The sequence below is a fragment of the Lotus japonicus genome, chromosome 4, assembly GCF_012489685.1.
Source record: "Lotus japonicus ecotype B-129 chromosome 4, LjGifu_v1.2".
Taxonomy (NCBI): Eukaryota; Viridiplantae; Streptophyta; class Magnoliopsida; order Fabales; family Fabaceae; genus Lotus; species Lotus japonicus.
Window position 1 is genome coordinate 61,859,798 of NC_080044.1, and position 19,529 is coordinate 61,879,326.

At 37.5% G+C, this 19,529-nt stretch overlaps 2 protein-coding genes across 7 annotated transcripts; both read left to right on the forward strand.

Moving 5' to 3' along the window:
* The first annotated feature begins 612 nt into the window (after positions 1–612).
* LOC130710786 (uncharacterized) lies at positions 613–5,035 on the forward strand. 6 transcript variants are annotated; one of them, XM_057560144.1, is made up of 8 exons: positions 613–1,023; positions 2,176–2,254; positions 2,496–2,615; positions 2,705–3,019; positions 3,100–3,205; positions 3,295–4,023; positions 4,191–4,227; positions 4,663–5,035. In XM_057560144.1, the coding sequence occupies exons 3-6, from the start codon at positions 2,533–2,535 to the stop codon at positions 4,018–4,020; spliced, it is 1,230 nt and encodes a 409-aa protein (XP_057416127.1). In that variant the 5' UTR covers positions 613–1,023; positions 2,176–2,254; positions 2,496–2,532; the 3' UTR covers positions 4,021–4,023; positions 4,191–4,227; positions 4,663–5,035. The 6 variants fall into 6 exon arrangements, with proteins under 6 accessions (XP_057416127.1, XP_057416131.1, XP_057416129.1 ...); XM_057560148.1 differs by having other exon boundaries at positions 2,579–2,615; XM_057560146.1 differs by having other exon boundaries at positions 614–1,023; positions 2,176–2,305; positions 2,433–2,615.
* Positions 5,036–9,734: 4,699 nt separating this feature from the next.
* LOC130712145 (ethylene-responsive transcription factor ERN3-like) lies at positions 9,735–10,625 on the forward strand. The gene has a single exon (XM_057561985.1). It carries the CDS (start codon positions 9,783–9,785, stop codon positions 10,479–10,481), a length of 699 nt encoding a protein of 232 aa, XP_057417968.1. The 5' UTR covers positions 9,735–9,782; the 3' UTR covers positions 10,482–10,625.
* Positions 10,626–19,529: the final 8,904 nt, after the last annotated feature.

The window sequence follows — 19,529 nt, forward strand, 5'->3', positions numbered from 1 at the left end:
AGTAAATAACCAATCACATAATGATGGCGAGTAACTACACATTAATTGCACATGTCTTCACGATGCAATCTCGCCATTGATCCCAAGCCACGTGCCCCACTAACATCGCGTTCAGCAGGCAAAAAGACAAGTAATGTAATGTAAAAGTTGGCGTGCCTAAGAAGCAAATAAAAATGTGCTGCAACTTTACGAATTCCAAACTCAAATAACAAGTGAGAAGCTCAGGCTGATCATGAGGTTAAAGCAGATTTGGAAAATGCAAATTAGGCTAGGACGAAGTTGGACCATCCAGCTGCAACGAACTTCATCTTAAATTAAAGAGATATATAAAAGAGGATCTACTTCCCCTCAAATCACTCTCTGAATATCTCGTACTTCCTAGATAGAGAGAAAAATAACATTATTTATAAATATGGGATGACCAACTACAATTGAGATATGCACTACCATTACTCTTTGCTCGATCGTAAACTGACTTAAGCGTAAGAACTCCTTTTCTAGGGAACTCTTACCATTCACTACAAGAAAAAACACTTTTAGCGACACTTTTTTTGAGGCAATAACACTATTGCCGCTACTTTAATAAAAAAATAAAAAAATTTGTGCTTAACAATGAGTAGTCGGTAATAATCTCATGTTTAACGGTAATTGGGGACTAAAGCCACCAATGAAAGACCCACTCTCACGAGCAGAATGAATAGCTCACATTTCCACTCGAAGCCACCACTGTCCCCTCTCACCGAAGCCACCACCGTCCCCTCTCTCACCGAAGCCACCACCGTCCCCTGAAACCTGTTCGTGTGAAGGCGAGAACGACAAGGAGATCGCACGAAGGTTCTCTCCCTTTCTCGATCTGGAATCTCCACTCGAAGCTTTGATTCTCTCCACAACATTGATAGGCTGTGATTTTTCTTCTCATTCTGAGCTAGGGTTTTGAGTTTTGAACTGAATCTGAAACAGTGTGAAGTGAAGCTGTGGGATTATATGTTCAAGCTATGTTGATCAACGATTTGGGGATTATCGGTGAGAAATTTAACATGTTTTTTGATCCATTGCTTTTACTTGATTATCGGTGAGAAATTTAACATGTGTAGAAGCTTAATGCGTTTTGATTCTCATGAATTTGTTCATAGCAAATGCTCTTCTACTGATTTGTCTGATTTGAATTCTAGTTATTCGTTCATAATGGGTCATCAGAAGTATGCATCTCTTTTAGCCTCTGCAAGCTTGGGTGGTAATTCCTCTTTTGTAAATTTGGGCTAAGGGTTCCTTTTAGTGATTTCAAGACTAACATTTTAGCCTTTGTCTGCATTTTAGCCTTTTTACTAGCCTTTGTCTGGCGCGGTTTGCATTATTTTTGTTAAGCTAGCTAGGGTAATATAGGTTGGTGTGAACTGTACTGAGATCAACAGTTCAGATACCTTTAAGTAACATTTTTGCTGCATAGAGCTTTTTGGTAATGAAAGCTGAGTACTAAAAGTCATTTGAAGCCAACTGCTGAGTGTGCCATCATAGATATTAGCATATTTCAATTCACTCTGTTTGGTTGGCAAGCATATGAAAACTACATATTGAATTGCACAACCCCACTAGAAATACCAAATGGAAAGCAAAGTTTTCAAGGCCATGTTAACTTGCATGATGTCAAATTTATGGCCAACCCAACTAAAAAAATTTAAGTCAATTCAAAAGGTATGTAAAGCATTATCAATGTTATCTGCTTCCATAATGCAACTTGGCCTAAAATTTAAGCCATTCCAAAAAGAAAGACAGTGGCACTATTGAATGCAAAAGTGTAGTAAGTAAATATTGCTGAATATTAAAGTAGTGAACTGCACTTTTGATACAGTCTTTGAGTTCTAAAAATCTTTTGTAAGAGTGGTATACTGAACTTTACATACTGACTTTGACAGATATTAAGACTAATGAGTTTCATGAAAGAAATGGAGGTTGTTGGCAAGATAAAAATGCTAATTTAATCGCTTTCCGACCACTAATTGTTCTCCTAATTATAACTGCTTTGTGGTTGCCTGTAAGTTAAACCTTTAACTTTGGCAGGATACTTTCAGGGAGGAAATTTGTGGTTGGCTGCAAGTTTGTGAGGGCCCTGTCATGCTACATCATATATTTTCTAGTCACTCTTCTAAGTTCTAACTACATACTCTTGTTATGTAGGTCCTTAATGATAAAGGCTATGATGAGGCCACTACATACTTGTGGTCTTGTAGGGTGATTCTCTTTGTATTGGTTGCAGGTTAGTTGTCTAATCTTTGTAAATGGAATTGTCTTGCAGATAATGATTAATGTGAGTACTGACCTTATAGTGTAAGCTACTGCTTAATCATGGTTGCAACTCTGATAAATTATGTATGATGTATGTTCAACCTCAGTTCTTGCTTCTTACTATGCATGTTCTTTCGAATGCTTTGTAGCAAAGTGCTTAAAATGAAAGAGTTATAGTTACTTGAAGAAAAAATTGCAATAACATTATGCAGTTTGGAGAAAGTTTTCCTCCCATCATTTTTTACAGTCATGGTACATTTGGTTTTCCACCTAGCAACTGAGGCTAAAACTGCAGGGCCGGTACATTATCGTTGGATGTACCCTATTGAGAGGTATGAAGAATCACATTAGTCTTTTTGAATATCATAAGTTGTATTTAATTAATGAAATAGTATATTAGTAACCTTAATTTATGTCGCAGGTACTTAGGTACTTTAAAATCATGGATTGGTAATCGTGCATGCCTAGAAGGTTCAATAGCAGAAGGATATCTTGCAAATGAGTGTGTGACATTTTGCTCTTGTTATATGGAAGGTGGACATTCAAGGTCTTATTGGTCAAGAAAAAATGAGAGTGAGATTGATTATTCCTTTGATAAAGAAGGAAGTCTTTTCCCTAATGTAGGGAATCCATATGGAAAAGTAGAAGCATTTTTAATGGATGATAAAACATGGGTGCAAGCACATCGATATGTGCTTTTCAACTGTGAATCTAATGTGGTTGAAAATTATAAAAGGTAAATGGTCAATCTTTATTTTACTGACTATATATAACTCAATTAAAATCATTATTAATTCATATTATTTACATGTGCAGGGAACACATTAATGACATCAAGAGATCATATCGTAAGCGTCGCCTTACACAACATCAACTTGATCGCTTGCATTTTGATTCATTTCATGAATGGTTCAAAGATCAAGTAAGTACTAGGAAGTATCTAATGTTAAACATATATAGTGCTTAGATTGTCTTTGATAACTGTTTAATCCTTAAATCCTTAATGTTTAGGTTAATGAGTTAGAGTCTACATTTGATATCTCAAAAGACCTAAAAGCCCTTGCACAAGGACCAAGCTACATAGCAAGAAGATTCAAAGCATTTGATGTAAATAATGGGTATCGATTTAGAACAAAAAAATATGAAGAGTTCAGGAAGACGCAAAATAGTGGCGTCATGGTTGTTTCTAAGACAGAAAGTTATGCAAGTACAAGTGATAATGCTCCAAAGTCAGCAAATGTAGTCTATTATGGAAGATTGAGTGATATAATAGAGTTAGATTACTTTGAAGAATTTAAGGTTGTCTTATTTAAATGTGATTGGGTTGATGTAACCCGAGGTAGAGGTCTTAAAGTAGATGAATGGGGTTTTACACTTGTGAACTTCTCTCACCTAATACATTCTGGAGATCGTGAAAGTCATGAACCTTTTGTATTTGCAAACCAAGCCCAACAAGTGATATTTGTGCAAGATCCTCATGATCATCATTGGTTTGTACCTAGGCTAATGAAACCACGAGATACTTTTGATATGGGAGAAGTACACAAGATGCAATTTTCGGCATCATTGCAAAATGATACTATGATGGTAGAAAATATTTGTCAATCAGAAGATGACCACATTGATTGGGTAAGAAATGATGTGGATGGTGTAGAAATTGAAAACTCTTCTTCTAGTGGAGATGAAGCTGACAATGATGAAGGAAATGAAAATGAATATGGTAGTGATTCCGAATAACAGGTAATACTTAAAAAAAAAAAGTGTACCTTTTCATTGCTTTATTCATTTTAACTAGTATGCTAGTACTATAAGCATTTTCTGAAGGTGTTCATAGTCGCTGGTGATTTGTGGCCTCATGATAAGTGTGACTACTGACTACATTTATTTCCTCTGGAATTGTTTTTCAGGACTTGTCTAATCCTTTCCTTGCCAAGGCAATCCAAGGTCTGTAATTAGACTGTGCATGTTCATATGATTTTAAATTAGTCAAGCTGATAGTACTCAACTGTTCTGTAAGCAGCAATTCATTTTTATTAGCAATATCACTTGTAGCAAGCCTGATGTTATTTTTCTGTTACAAATTATACTGTTTCAATGGGATATAAAATTGATTCATGGGGTTTTGGTAAGACAGAAGACATAGCTATTTGCCAGGTTTATTTTTGATTCAGTGGAACTTATTCATGCATTGGTAATGAGTCGAGGTAACTCATGGCTATAATGCAATCTCTGAGCTGATCCATGTCCAAGTATTGAGGGGCATGTTGGTAATGCTATTCCTGATATTTAAGGGTGTTTTGATTGAGTGTTAAATTTCTGATTTGGTTGTGTTGTTACGCTGACTGATAACTCATTATTTCTGGTTCTTGGCTTGTGCAGGTGATGATTTTTGTGATGTGTGTTGATTTGCTTTTAGGCTTGTTTGATGTTGCTGGAGTGGAATCTCACCAGATGAGGACGGGTCATGATCCTGATTTCTATGATGTGTGCTGCTTTGTTTTGCTTAATTTTTGCCTCTGAACTTATTGTTTCCCTTTGTATCCTCCTTGTTTTTCTTGTATGTTTCCTTTTTTTACCTATCTCTGAGTAGGTTGTTCTCAGACTAGTCTTTTTAAATATATTCTTCTCTTTTCGGGGAAAAAAAACTCATGAGTTGTATCACTTAGATGTACTTGATATTTTAGTAAGGATTTAAGACCTACAATGGTTTATTTGTAAAAAAATTCAATTAAAATTTTATTTCCATAAAAAACTCATGAGTTGTATCACTTAGATGTATGAGATATTGATATATTGTATGTTGTCTATCTATAAGAAATCAAGCTTGTGATAACTATAAGAACCTTAGAAAACTGTGTGAAATTTGTCAAATGGGACAAATATCCATCATACCTTTAGCGGCAATAACTACAGCCAGTGAAGTGGGTTGAATGAGACAATAAAATTATGTCATAGTGGCAATAACTAAAGCCGGCAATTATTGCTGCTAAAAACTGATAATATTTCCCGGCAATTCTTGTGGTCTTTACCGGCGCCTGTAACAAAGGCTGGTAAAGCTTTTACCGACCCCCGGTATAGCAGCTCAAGTGTGACAGCCGGTAATACCTTTAGCGGCCATTTTTATTGCCGCTAAAGACAATATTTATTGCCGGTAAAAACGCTTTTTCCTGTAGTGATTCCAACGAACAAAAGCTTGAGGCTCAATCCAACAACTCATCCAGGAGACTAAGTCAATCATACGAATGAAGCTGAACATAACACCATTAATATAGTTTTAGTATTTTGTTGAGGATTAGGATCTTCACATATAGTCCCATATATCAACTGTACAGGCAGTGGACTCTTCTAGCCTCCACTAGCTTAGAAAAAGAATTGCAACATTCGACGAAATTCTCATATAGAAGAAATGATTCTTTTGTGGATACTCGAGAGGGTGGCACAAATGCATGTTAATTATAGTTGGATTTGTTCTTTAATTTTTCCACATTAAAGTATACTATCTTTTCACTTTATCCAAGGGATTAAAAAAATTAAAATATACCATTTCTTGAGGGAGTATAAACTATAATGTAACTTGAAATAGTTTGGCAATGCTAATTAGATTCTGAAGTCATAAATTTTTGAGTTATGGTCTCAATGACAAACTTGAAATAAAAAAATATCTTATTTAACCTTTTGTCATTTACTGTCGTATATAACTTAGGTTTGCATTCCACCATGTCAAAGAGCGTGTGAGAGAATTGGAAGATGCGGTGTGATACTTACTCACCTCGTCCTTTAATCTATTAATTATGAGATTAAGAATTTAATCGTCGTTCATGAGAATGAAGCACATTTTGTAGTTAATAGTTACTACAGAGTGTGAGTACTGAGACGAGTGAATTAATCCCGGTTGTCCGACGGTAAATATTTCAATTAAAATAAAAAAACAGAAGTGAGAGGTAATTATATGTGTAACAAGGTTATTGATTATTTCATAGAATTCTACAACAATCTCTTTTAGTTTTAGTACATATCATAAAGATAAATTGCACTAATTAAGAATCGATTCCTGGACATTTCATTCCTTAATCCATATGACATCAGCTCTTATCACTTGAGTTATTATTTGGGGACAATCTCTAAATACATCAAAGTATGGTGACTAGCTTTAATAACACAATATAGATACTTCTTATTTAGAAAAGTAGCTAGCCAAGTTTGTATCACATTTTAATTTCTTTAGATTATATCTGTCTATCTCAAGAGAGAACCCGCATTTATGGTGCATGATGCATCTTCATGCAATTTCTAAAGATGGATAATAATTACCCAACAAGAGGAAACATCATCCACGACTAAGCACACAGAACTCAATCTAAACGAATTGGTAAGCAATGTCTTATCAATCTTTTTTAGAAAGTTAAGTGTGAGTTTGAAGTCTCACATTAGATGAAAGTGAAAGTGTTGAATAGTATATATGAAATAAGACCCCTAAATTCAATTCCGTAAGTATTTGGATAAAAATGTGGTGTTCTGTCTTTTGATTGTCTTATTGGTTAGGCAGGGCCGACCCAACACTAGATAAGACCTAAAGCAAATTTTAAAGTGAGGCATTTTTATCTAAAGAAATATTTATTTATTAAAATTTTTGGGGCCTTTTTTTACTTAGTAAAAAAAATTTGGAGGCCTTTTTCACTTAGTAAAAAATAAATTTTTTTGGAGGCCTAAAGCCCTTGCTTAGGTGGCTTGGCCCTTGGGCCGGCCTTATGATTAGATCAATATGGTGTGTGGAGAGACGTTCATGTCATGCCTCCTCACGAGTCATGATGCAACTCTAGTATTAGATTTCTTTACTATGGTATCAGAGTTCTTTGATAGTCTTCTTTATTAGTCCAATATGGTGTGTGGAGAGATTTTCATACTCCTTATGGGTGTCTTATCATTAGAATGATTAAGCAACAATTCAACATAAAATGGCTTAAGAATCTTAGGCTGTAACTAGATTTTTGAGATTGGCTTACCTCAAATTTCCATTTGATTATTTTTATAGTTTCTTGTGTGGATTAGCTCTAGGACTCCTTTACGAGGAATTGTACTTTTTCTATGAATGATTCTTCTTGTAGCAAGAAATAATTTGTTCAGTATATAAACAGAGTTTAGCTGTAAGAAATGTGAGGTTCATTATATAAACAGAGTTCAATATATAAACATTGGGCAATTTAGATTGTGAATCCACTTGTTATCTCCCCATATCAAGTCACTGCCCCAGCAAATTTCATATCCTTAAGGAAACAGGACAAAGCTACTTTGCTGTGGACTGAAAATCTTGGCACCAACTCATATCAATTATGTCCTTATTGGCACCCTTTCTCGTGTCTGTACTATAAGATTTCTTCACCAATATTATGATGATGAAACTCATACACCAAAACAATATAAACATCTTGGACACCTTTTTTTTTCAATCTTTTTTGTTAGCACATCACATCATATAGTACATCTTTTACTTCTATCTTTTATTTTTCTTTCTCACTCTGCGTGTGGTGTGATGTACATGAATCTTTACTATGCATACCTCATAAAAGGCTTATTATGCTTTCTTTTTGGGATATTCCCATATAATTGCCATAGAATTCCTGTCGTTCATTTAACCAGAGTCAAAACAAAAACTCTGCAATTCTATCCTATAAACTAGTTTGGCAAAAAGTTCCAAAAGAAAATAAACAGAACTTCAGATAATCCAACAAGAAAGCTACCACTGATTCATATGAGAATTTGCAGTGCACTGGAATTGAGATGTTATATATTCATTTTTATAATGGTGATCAAGAGCATACTTGGAGAAACCAACAATGCCAGCAAAGACACCCATTACATGACAAATGTCCAGTATTATTTCTTAATTTGAGAGTGATGTTAAAAGAAACATGTGGGCTCTGTTTGTTTCCTGGCTTTTGAGGTGTGAAATTTGTTTGTAGGCTGTTGGAATTTTGCCTCTGGGTACTACTAGTTATGCAAACAGTTGATTTTCAAATATAATATTAATTAGAATAAAAGATGATTACATCAGCAGCTCATTCCTTTGGATTTTTCTTCAGCAACTGGAGTCACATAGCTCCAGAGCAACAGGTGTCAAACTATACCCTCAGGGAACTCCATAAATGAATACACAAATGCATAAGTGCAATGCTTCAATGGATATGGAAGTCATAAAGTACTACATACACTCAGTCTTGTAAAAACATGCATAGTAAGTGAACTGCATATTCAAACATGTGTTTGGACTAATTTTTTAGAATTATTCAAAAAGTTATAAATCACTCTTATATCCATTGAGAGTATTACTCTAAAAGCGTCTTAAAATTTCAAAAAACTCTTCCATATAAGAATTATTTAAGTAGTTAACTAGGTGTGTGTCAATAGGGGGCGGTCACTCCCTTTACCCAATATGTAACATTTATAGTATAAGTAGTCGGTGATCAATAAACACTCATCTGACGGACACCTAAATAACATATGTGGTTTCTCACCGTCATAAAATCAAAATCATGGTTATATGGCACATCAAAAATGTAAATTTTAGTTTTAATTAAATACAGCCTCATTATATTATTTAAACTAGTGTGACATGAAATGATTGGATACTAATGTAAATAAGTTTTGTAGTAACAATTTATAAAAATTAGATTCAAAATATTCATATTTACAAGTATAGGATATATAATATTTTATCATTAAAATTAAACTTTAGATAATTATTACTAATAGAAGTTAGTCATTATATTAATGGGTTAAATTTTGGCTCAATTTATACTCATTGTTTCTAGATAAGTCCCTCAGCACATGGAATCAAACGTTTAAAATAAATATTAAGACAATTTCGATCATGACCTTTTATATCTTTTCTAATACTTTATCTTGTTGTATCTGGAGTTCTTTATTTGTTATGCTCAATGAATGTTATGTTATGAAAGTATTGCTCTGAAATTTCTCTAGAGTAGGTAGAAGTTTAAAGAAAGACGTGTCTTGTTTTTTTATTTCCTTAGAATACAACAAAAGAACCTTACTATAAAGCTTTTTGTTAATTTTTTTGGGATACTTGAGCCATCCATTCTACTTAGAAACCACATTTTAGTTATGTTTATCACAGTTTAAAAAGAGAAGCATAATTGTACCTATGTGTAGGCATTACAGAGTGTAAATTAATATTAGCACTCATTTTAAGACAAATTAAAAATAATGAAATCTTCTTAATTAAGAATTATAATGCAAGTTTATTCATATTACATTTAACTGACATTTTTCCTGATTTGAAATCAGACGCCTTAAAAAATTCTCTATCTAATAAGATTGTCTTATCTTTTATTCATCTTTAATTTTTCATGAATAAGATAATAATACCTTAAGAAGCAAACAAACCCAAATCTGACAAAACAGCATACTAGCTATTACCTCATCATCAACCCTTATTGCTACATCAAAGACCTTTGTTAGTATTAGTAACCACTAATCATCTCATGTTCCTCCATGCTAAAATCCAACCCCTTTCTCCTACTCTCATGGAAAACAAAGACAAATCAACATCTCCACCCCAATCTGAAAATCAAAACAAGAATCTCCCTTTGATGCCTAATGAAATAGATAGATCCTATGAGAATAGAGAGAAGAAGAAGATTCCCCAAACAGAAAACAAGTGTCAGCAGAAAAAGTTTCTAGGGGTGAGACAAAGGCCTTCAGGAAGATGGATTGCTGAAATCAAAGACTCCTCATCACAGAAGCTAAGGGTGTGGTTAGGAACCTTTGACAGAGCAGTGGAAGCTGCTCTGGCTTATGACTCTGCAGCAAGGCTTCTCAGAGGAAAAAATGCCAAAACAAACTTTCCAAACACTCATCATGAGGAAGATTACTACTGCAGCAGCATTTTGGGGAAGAATCCAAGGGCTTACCAGCTTCTTCATCAGCATGCAGTCATGAAGAAGAACCACCATGCACTAATTTCCTCATCTGTTTTTTCTTCCATCCCTTGGAAAAATCAGATCATGATGAGAGGAGAAGAACATGATGCACTTGTTGAGGAAACTATTGTTTGCTCTGTTGCCTCTGTTAATCCTGAAGAAGGGTCTACAGGGAGTAGTGGAATTTCATTTGGAAGTTCAAAGGTTTACTCTTCTGTTGTTGTAGCTCCTTCTTTTAGTGCCTCGCAGTGTCAAACATGATAAGCTTAACTGTTAACTATGTCTTTTGTATTGTATTCCCATTCCTATTTTGCCTCGGGAAATCAAAGTTGTTTGCAAGACTGAAAAACTGATATCAAACTCCAGTTATGTAATGATATCTGCTACATGCATGCTTCCACTATATGATGCATGACATGATCTGCCCTCTATAGTGTCTATTGATAGGATGTTTGCATCAACTTTTTTTAAAAAAATCAAATTTAAAACTCAAAAACAACTCATATGAGCTTTAGAATCGATTTTAAAAGAGTTATCAAATATGAAGCGGAAAATTTTTATACTTTCAATTGTTTGATCAAGTACTATCTTGTGTTTGTGTCTGTCTTTGAATCCAGGGACGGATCTATGACGGATCTATGGTAGGAGGCATGAGTGCAGATGCCCTCACTTAATTTTGAAAATAATTATTAGAAAAAGTATGTGATTTTAGATGACTCTTTTGGTAAAAAATGCATGTTCTCACTTGTGTCTCACATTGCTAAATGCGTTTACTTGAGTAGTAAAAGTATGTGGTTTTTTATGACTCCTTTGATAAAAAATGTCATCACTTATGTCCTCTTTAATAAAAAAATACTCTCCTGTCTAATAGCGCGTTTATGTTAATTTTTGTTTAATTACGAATTTATAAGTATATAATGTCCTCACAATTTCTAGATATGTCATTATATGTATCTATCAGTTTAAGAACATAACACTACCTTCTACCTCAAAAGTTTGCTTTAAGAGTTGAGGATTCTCTTCTCATTGGTTATCTTGGTCATACCACTAATCAATGTATTTAAAATGCAAAACTCTAACCAAAAACTAACACGAGAGATTAAGATTGAATATATAAGTATTATTTTAGGAATATCTTTTGTAAAGGTGAGATTTGAATAGTTTCATAAGATTGGTCATATTTCAATAATCTTTGTATTTATCCTTTTTGAACTAGATGTAGTATTCTCATCTTGTTTTCTCTTACATGTGTGACTCTTTTTCTCTTGGTGGTGTCGGGGAGATGATGGGTACATTATTGAATGGGGTATGAGTCTTCTCATTCCTATAAGACAAGAAAGAGAGGGTGAGATGCAGAATCGGAAAAGCAACGTAAAAATAAGCGCAGGGACATAAATCACGTGCAGTAGCTAGGCGGATTTGCAGTTATAGTAGCACTCATAGGGTTTGGTTACAAGATTCTCAACTCTGATATACACACACCAAATTCTCTTCTTATTTCTTTTTTTTGGTACACCTGAAAACTCTCTTCTTATTTCTATATACATGTAAGTTAAATAAATGTTGATCACAATATTGTCTTAAAGAGCACAATAGATTTAAAGGTGGAAGTTATTTGAAAGGTGGTATTTTCATTTGTATTTGAAGTTGTTCTTGTAAGGATTTATAGAGAAGAGAATAAACAAGGGAATAAAACTCTCCCACAGTAAGAATCTAAAAGAGTACAATAAAATTTGACGATCATCTTCTACTTAGCGATGAATTACTAATGGATAGAATCGTCGCTAAGTTTCTGTAACACCCCGATTTCGGTGGCGTCACTTTAGTAACCAAAAGAAACTTAATGCGGAAAAACGTGAATATTTTTTTTTATAATGATAATAGAACCAAAGACTGAAAGAAGTAAACTCCCAACAAAAGATAACAGAACTAATATATATTATAAATACAGCCCCCGCTGTAAGTAGCTAGCCTCGTCACGAGTAAACCTCCAGTGACGGGTAATGAGAAAAGTAGCGCCCGTAGGCAAAAGGTACAGACCAAAAGAAAGGTCAAGTGTTCGCAACACTATCTCTCAAAATGAGAATAAGCTGGCCCATCGGCCTAAAACAAGACCTCCTAAGTCCAACCAACTCTCTGTGATTCTCGTAAAGAAACCACACAAAAAGCTATAGGTGGGAAACTACCCTGTCCCCAAAGAAACAAATGATGTTCAGAGCTAAGACTCTACTCCTACTCTAATCCCATCTCAAGGAGCTCACACCAGCACTAAAACCTACATGCTAGTATGATCGTCGTCCGAATTCGAAATTCAGAACGACCTAGTCTATGTACACACTCCGTCCTCCTCTCGCGACCGCGATGCGCTCCGGTTCCGGCATCTCAAATCTAGTTCCCCCCGAAGGGTGAACCATCGTGAATCAGTCCGTCATAGACATCTGACAAAGGGCGTTTGTCCGCCAAAGCACACACAGAAGACGCGAGGGTCAACTCCAAAGAATTATATAAATAATACCACCAATAGATATAGATAAGAGAATAGCCACTTAGGCTTATAGCTAGGGATAACATCCTAGGGTTGTATATTTCACAATGAATATAAACGCAGTAATAACAGATAGCATGTATCAAATAGGATTAACAATTATCAATTGCACTCAACAACTAAGTCAGTATGCATGTTGCATGAAATGCAAATGACGGTTAACCCAGTTAACCAAATGCATTCCGGAAACGGATGGACATCAACGGATCAATCCTAGCACCAGCAACGGTGGGACCATTTCCGCCCGCGTGCCTCTTACACCACACAAAGCTAGCCAGATCTGCTACTAAGAGTCACCTAACAGCGCTCTTACGCGGAAATCCGGGTCTTATGACCATTTTGGAATCCACCGAGGTCCGGTATCACGCCGTGTATTAACCTCCTATGTATGCATGAGTGCAATGTGATTAGCCAAACAACGTCTCCGACCTCACTCGACACGTCGCCACGTGTTCTAGCTAACTTAATGTCTCTATAAAGAATACCCTAAGGTAAAAGTCGATTTCTGCGACAAAATACAATAATCATAAAATGAGTGCAACCACTCACGATAACTCTTCGAGTCATCAATGCTCTCACGAAGTCTCACGCTTCAGTGGAGTCTCACACATTCACAAAGTCTCACGCTTCAGTGAAGTTTTATGCTTTCACGGGGTCTCACGCCCCAGTGAATATACACACTTGCACGAAGTCTCACGCTTCAGTGAAGTTCCATGCTATTCACAAGGTCTCACGCCTCAGTGAAGATCCATGCTTTCCACAAGGTCTCACGCCTCAGTGGAGTATCCCGCATTCACAAGGTCTCACGCCTCAGTGAAGCTTCATGCTGTTCACGAGGTCTCACACCTCAGTGAAGATCCATGCTTTCCACAAGGTCTCACGCCTCAGTGGAGTATCACGCATTCACAAGGTCTCACGCCTCAGTGAAGCTTCTCGGCACATCCCTTGGATGGCTAAACAAACTGCTCCCAGAGCGAATGAGTATCAACATACTCAGAACTCACAATCTTTCTCAACCCTTGGATCCGACGACACTTCTCGCTTTCCACAACTAAGATTCAATCCTCAACTTGCACTCGAGATTGTTATCATTATTTAAAGGTTTAGAGGTTGTTTAATGTCTTATGAATTTTCCTTATAAAATAATATCCTTTTAGTCTTATCGCAAATCTTATGAGTCTTCAACATCCACCAAAATCCCAATTAACTCCCCGAGAATGTCTCGATCCGTCATAACCATAACAAGGCTCGAACTCCGTTCGTCCCGTCAAACTTTCTCAAACTCTCAAAATAAAATCGGCATGACTTGCCCGTTATTCTCACTCCTCAGTACCACAGATATATGTGAAATAATATAGTTAAATTAGTGCAATCCAATAAGCATAAACAGCATATTCCAACACATCCTAGATTAACCATTTAGCACATAACATGTGAATCATTTAGCACACAATATCAAGGCATCATGAAATCAACAAGCTCGGCCGAAGCCTCAGAAATCATTTCAGACATTTAGCAATTAAGTGCATAACACATAAATCAAGTCGAATTCGTCGACACCTAAAACATTATCTAGTAATTCAGAGAGTAGCCCTCACCTTAGCCAATTTCCAGGGTTCTCTTCAAACGCTCCTTCACAATCAGCTCCTCAATCTTTCCTTCACAATCTCCCCCCTCGAATCCACAAAGTTCCTTGTTCTTCGGGAAATTCCTCAACGAACCTTTAGAGTAAAACCACAGAATTCTATCAAAATCTATCGAAAACTTAAGCTATCAATACTCACTAAGGTTACACGAAGTAGTATGTACTCCGAGGTATGATAATCTAGCGCGAAAGGACAAGTTTTCGAAAAAGGAAATTTTCCTCCTCCCCCCCTTATAGGGCTCGGCCACTTTTGGTAATTGTGGGGTTCGATTTTTCTTCGATCAAACTTGGTTCCTATGCTATCATTAGCCGTAACTAAGGGTATTCTAAACTCGGAAAAATTATCGGATCGAAAACTGTCGCAGGGGTATTTTGGTCAATATTTTAGCTCAGAAATTCAAAACTGAAATTTCGAAAAGCAAATTGGATAGGGACGTCACCAACGACGTTTATGACAACTAATCCTACTAGCACTAAGCTAAGGCGATAGTTTTCAGTCCAAAGGTTGAGACTTTGCTTAAAAATGGGTATTTTAAGCAGAAATTGATTCCGGCGGAGTTCCGGCGACATAACGGAAAAACTAATCCGACAGAAGTGCTCTTGGGCACGTAAGGAAGATGTTTAGAATAAAAAATGAAGTATTCAGGATAGTTTTGCAAAAACCTCAAAACTAAGAGTACAGAAGGACATAGAGAAAAGCTATGGAAAAGACGATCAGAGGTAAGGATTAGCGACTATACCTCGACACCTTGAAGTAGCAACTGTCGGATCAACGATCAAGCAAGAAATCAAGAAAATCTTCTTCTCCTCCTCTCCTCTTGGCCGCGGCTTGTGTGTGTGTGTTTGTGAGGTTTTGTCTCAAGCTTCAACATATATATATAGGGAATGAAATGGAAGATATTTAGCAAGGATCGGATAAGTATGAATAGATATTTATCAAGATTGGATAGGTATGAATAGATATTTATCAAGATTGGATAAGTATGAACAGATATTTTGAGAAGATATTTTGTAAACCGGTACAGATTTGTTTAGATATCGGAGGATTTTGCTCATAGAGTTAAGATAAAAATATGAGAGCGATTTCCGATTCTTCCTACTGATTCCAACGTATTTTAGACACGATATTCTCCCCGCTGAATCTTCTAATTCTTCAAAGAAATATCGGTATGATTTTTGGTTTTCGAGGCTTGTTTTTAATGCTATATATTGAGGTTGGCAAAACGCGGGAAAATGAAAGTTTCGCGAATTTGATTTTTCCGGCTTCATTCTCCATGAATTCTAAGATAGGTTTTGGCGACATAAATCCAAAACTAAGAAAAGGTTTCCTTGTATTTTTGGTAACTAATGCAAAGTCGGTGTAAAACTATTTTACCCGATAAGTTGCTTTTTGCATCGGATGTCGGAATAGAAAACTTCCTTCTGAAGAAAGATTGAAATCATCGAGAGAAATGGGTGTACGCGTGTAGAATCTTCATTTGAAGCTCCGGATAGAAAAAATCTTCATCGTCGGTTGATTCTAGGGTTTTGAAATACCAGGGTTTCAGTTTCGGCAAACTTCCGATGATTGGAATCGGACGTTCGTATATCCTAGAGTTTCGCCTCGAAACGATTGTGATATATGGAAAAAGAGAAGTTCTAACATTTCTCTGAAGATTTTTGGAATTAATTTCCATCGTGACTTTAAGTGAAAACTAGCTATATACTAGGGTTTCTGACCTAGGTTTAAGCGTATAACGATCGTGCTATACCTTTTATCGATTTTGGTACAATCCTTAGACTTTTCCTGAACTTTCTCCTTCATAAATTTATTTCATTTGGTAAACTCTAGTTCAGGTTTCCCTTCACGATACATCAACCCTAATCGTGAATAGGATTCTATTTACTTGGCATAAGCTTAAAAAACTTGGGTCTTACATTACTACCCTCCAAAAAGAAAGTTTCGTCCTCGAAACTTAAGGTTCAGTAAAAGCTCCGGATATTGTTCTTGGATCTTCTCCTTCAGCATCTTCACCATCCATGGTGTAGACTCTTGCGTCTGCAGCAGGACGCTTTCCACGAGCAGTGTTGACAGTTGGTTCCGTCTTGGGTACTCTGCACTGACCGGCAGTATGCCCCATTTTGTTACAATTAAAGCATTTGGGCCTCGTGTCGGGACAAGCATTAGCATAGTGTCCCGGCTTCCCACATCTGAAACAGGTCATCTCCCTGTTCAAAGTCTGACCTCCAGAACCACCAGCAGTACCCGTCATGGGTCTGTAAGATCCGGAAGTAAACCCTTTTTCAGCAGGATGCTGATATGGCCTCCCGCTCTGAAATTTCCCTTTGTCTTGAAAATTTTGGGAACCTGATCTCATCGGCCCTCCAGTTCCAGCACGGTTCAACCTCCTATTCTTCATCAGCTCCACTTCTGTGGCTTTCTCCACCAACGACTGAAAGCGCATAATTCCCAATGGCCTCACTGAGTCCTCAATATCAGGCCTCAGTCCATTAACAAAGCGCTTGAACATGTAGCGCTCATCCACGTGATCATTGAAGAATTGAAAATGCTTCGCCAAAGATTCCAGCTTCGAAGCAAATTCCGGTACAGACATACCTCCCTGACGGAGTGTCAGAAACTGTGCCTCCCTCTCATCCCGGGCACTTGTTGGAAAATACTTTTCCAAGAATGCGGTCCGGAAAGAGTTCCAGTTGATCTCTTCATGGTTAGCTTCCATGATCCCCCTAGTGCCCTTCCACCAGTACTCAGCATCACCCAGCAGCAGGTAAGTTGCCATGCCTACCTTGGCACCCTCAACAGTTTGTAATACACCGAATATCTTCTCAATCTCCTGGATCCAGAGATCCGCTTTGTCCGGGTCAGTACCACCCGAGAACTTTGGTGGATCTTGTCTCCTGAAGTCATTCAGGCCCTTGTTCTGGTCCAGTGTCACTTCCCTCTGACGCTGATGCTGATCACGTGCCTCCTCAGTAGCACGCCTCATAGCATTGTCATTCGCCTGTGCTGTCACAGCTTGGGCCATAGTGGCCATCATCTCAGCTAACTGGTTAGTGTTCACCATGTTCTGTTAAGTTAAGCAAACAGTTAGTACTCATCATAAGATAGCATCTAGCATAACTATACAATATGATTAAGCACTAACTTCAATCAATTCTAAGCGAAAAATCGCGTGCAGACAATCAATTTTCACTCTTTGCAGAGTCACACAACCTAGCACAGAAGACCTATTCCCCAAAGACTCCCGAAAGACTCGACAAGCTCTGATACCACAGTGTAACACCCCGATTTCGGTGGCGTCACTTTAGTAACCAAAAGAAACTTAATGCGGAAAAACGTGAATATTTTTTTTATAATGATAATAGAACCAAAGACTGAAAGAAGTAAACTCCCAACAAAAGATAACAGAACTAATATATATTATAAATACAGCCCCCGCTGTAAGTAGCTAGCCTCGTCACGAGTAAACCTCCAGTGACGGGTAATGAGAAAAGTAGCGCCCGTAGGCAAAAGGTACAGACCAAAAGAAAGGTCAAGTGTTCGCAACACTATCTTTCAAAATGAGAATAAGCTGGCCCATCGGCCTAAAACAAGACCTCCTAAGTCCAACCAACTCTCTGTGATTCTCGTAAAGAAACCACACAAAAAGCTATAGGTGGGAAACTACCCTGTCCCCAAAGAAACAAATGATGTTCAGAGCTAAGACTCTACTCCTACTCTAATCCCATCTCAAGGAGCTCACACCAGCACTAAAACCTACATGCTAGTATGATCGTCGTCCGAATTCGAAATTCAGAACGACCTAGTCTATGTACACACTCCGTCCTCCTCTCGCGACCGCGATGCGCTCCGGTTCCGGCATCTCAAATCTAGTTCCCCCCGAAGGGTGAACCATCGTGAATCAGTCCGTCATAGACATCTGACAAAGGGCGTTTGTCCGCCAAAGCACTCACAGAAGACGCGAGGGTCAACTCCAAAGAATTATATAAATAATACCACCAATAGATATAGATAAGAGAATAGCCACTTAGGCTTATAGCTAGGGATAACATTCTAGGGTTGTATATTTCACAATGAATATAAACGCAGTAATAACAGATAGCATGTATCAAATAGGATTAACAATTATCAATCGCACTCAACAACTAAGTCAGTATGCATGTTGCATGAAATGCAAATGACGGTTAACCCAGTTAACCAAATGCATTCCGGAAACGGATGGACATCAACGGATCAATCCTAGCACCAGCAACGGTGGGACCATTTCCGCCCGCGTGCCTCTTACACCACACAAAGGTAGCCAGATCTGCTACTAAGAGTCACCTAACAGCGCTCTTACGCGGAAATCCGGGTCTTATGACCATTTTGGAATCCACCGAGGTCCGGTATCACGCCGTGTATTAACCTCCTATGTATGCATGAGTGCAATGTGATTAGCCAAACAACGTCTCCGACCTCACTCGACACGTCGCCACGTGTTCTAGCTAACTTAATGTCTCTATAAAGAATACCCTAAGGTAAAAGTCGATTTCTGCGACAAAATACAATAATCATAAAATGAGTGCAACCACTCACGATAACTCTTCGAGTCATCAATGCTCTCACGAAGTCTCACGCTTCAGTGGAGTCTCACACATTCACAAAGTCTCACGCTTCAGTGAAGTTTTATGCTTTCACGGGGTCTCACGCCCCAGTGAATTTACACACTTGCACGAAGTCTCACGCTTCAGTGGAGTTCCATGCTATTCACGAGGTCTCACGCCTCAGTGAAGATCCATGCTTTCCACAAGGTCTCACGCCTCAGTGGAGTATCCCGCATTCACAAGGTCTCACGCCTCAGTGAAGCTTCATGCTGTTCACGAGGTCTCACGCCTCAGTGAAGATCCATGCTTTCCACAAGGTCTCACGCCTCAGTGGAGTATCACGCATTCACAAGGTCTTACGCCTCAGTGAAGCTTCTCGGCACATCCCTTGGATGGCTAAACAAACTGCTCCCAGAGCGAATGAGTATCAACATACTCAGAACTCACAATCTTTCTCAACCCTTGGATCCGACGACACTTCTCGCTTTCCACAACTAAGATTCAATCCTCAACTTGCACTCGAGATTGTTATCATTAT

Bases quoted from the DNA above. Each gene is read 5' to 3' on its own strand.
- LOC130710786 (XM_057560144.1), top strand. From the start codon at position 2,533: ATGGTACATTTGGTTTTCCACCTAGCAACTGAGGCTAAAACTGCAGGG. The intron at 3,020-3,099 runs GTAAATGGTCAA...TTACATGTGCAG, and splicing joins GTGGTTGAAAATTATAAAAG to GGAACACATTAATGACATCA. The intron at 3,206-3,294 runs GTAAGTACTAGG...CTTAATGTTTAG, and splicing joins ATGAATGGTTCAAAGATCAA to GTTAATGAGTTAGAGTCTAC.
- LOC130712145 (XM_057561985.1), top strand. From the start codon at position 9,783: ATGTTCCTCCATGCTAAAATCCAACCCCTTTCTCCTACTCTCATGGAA.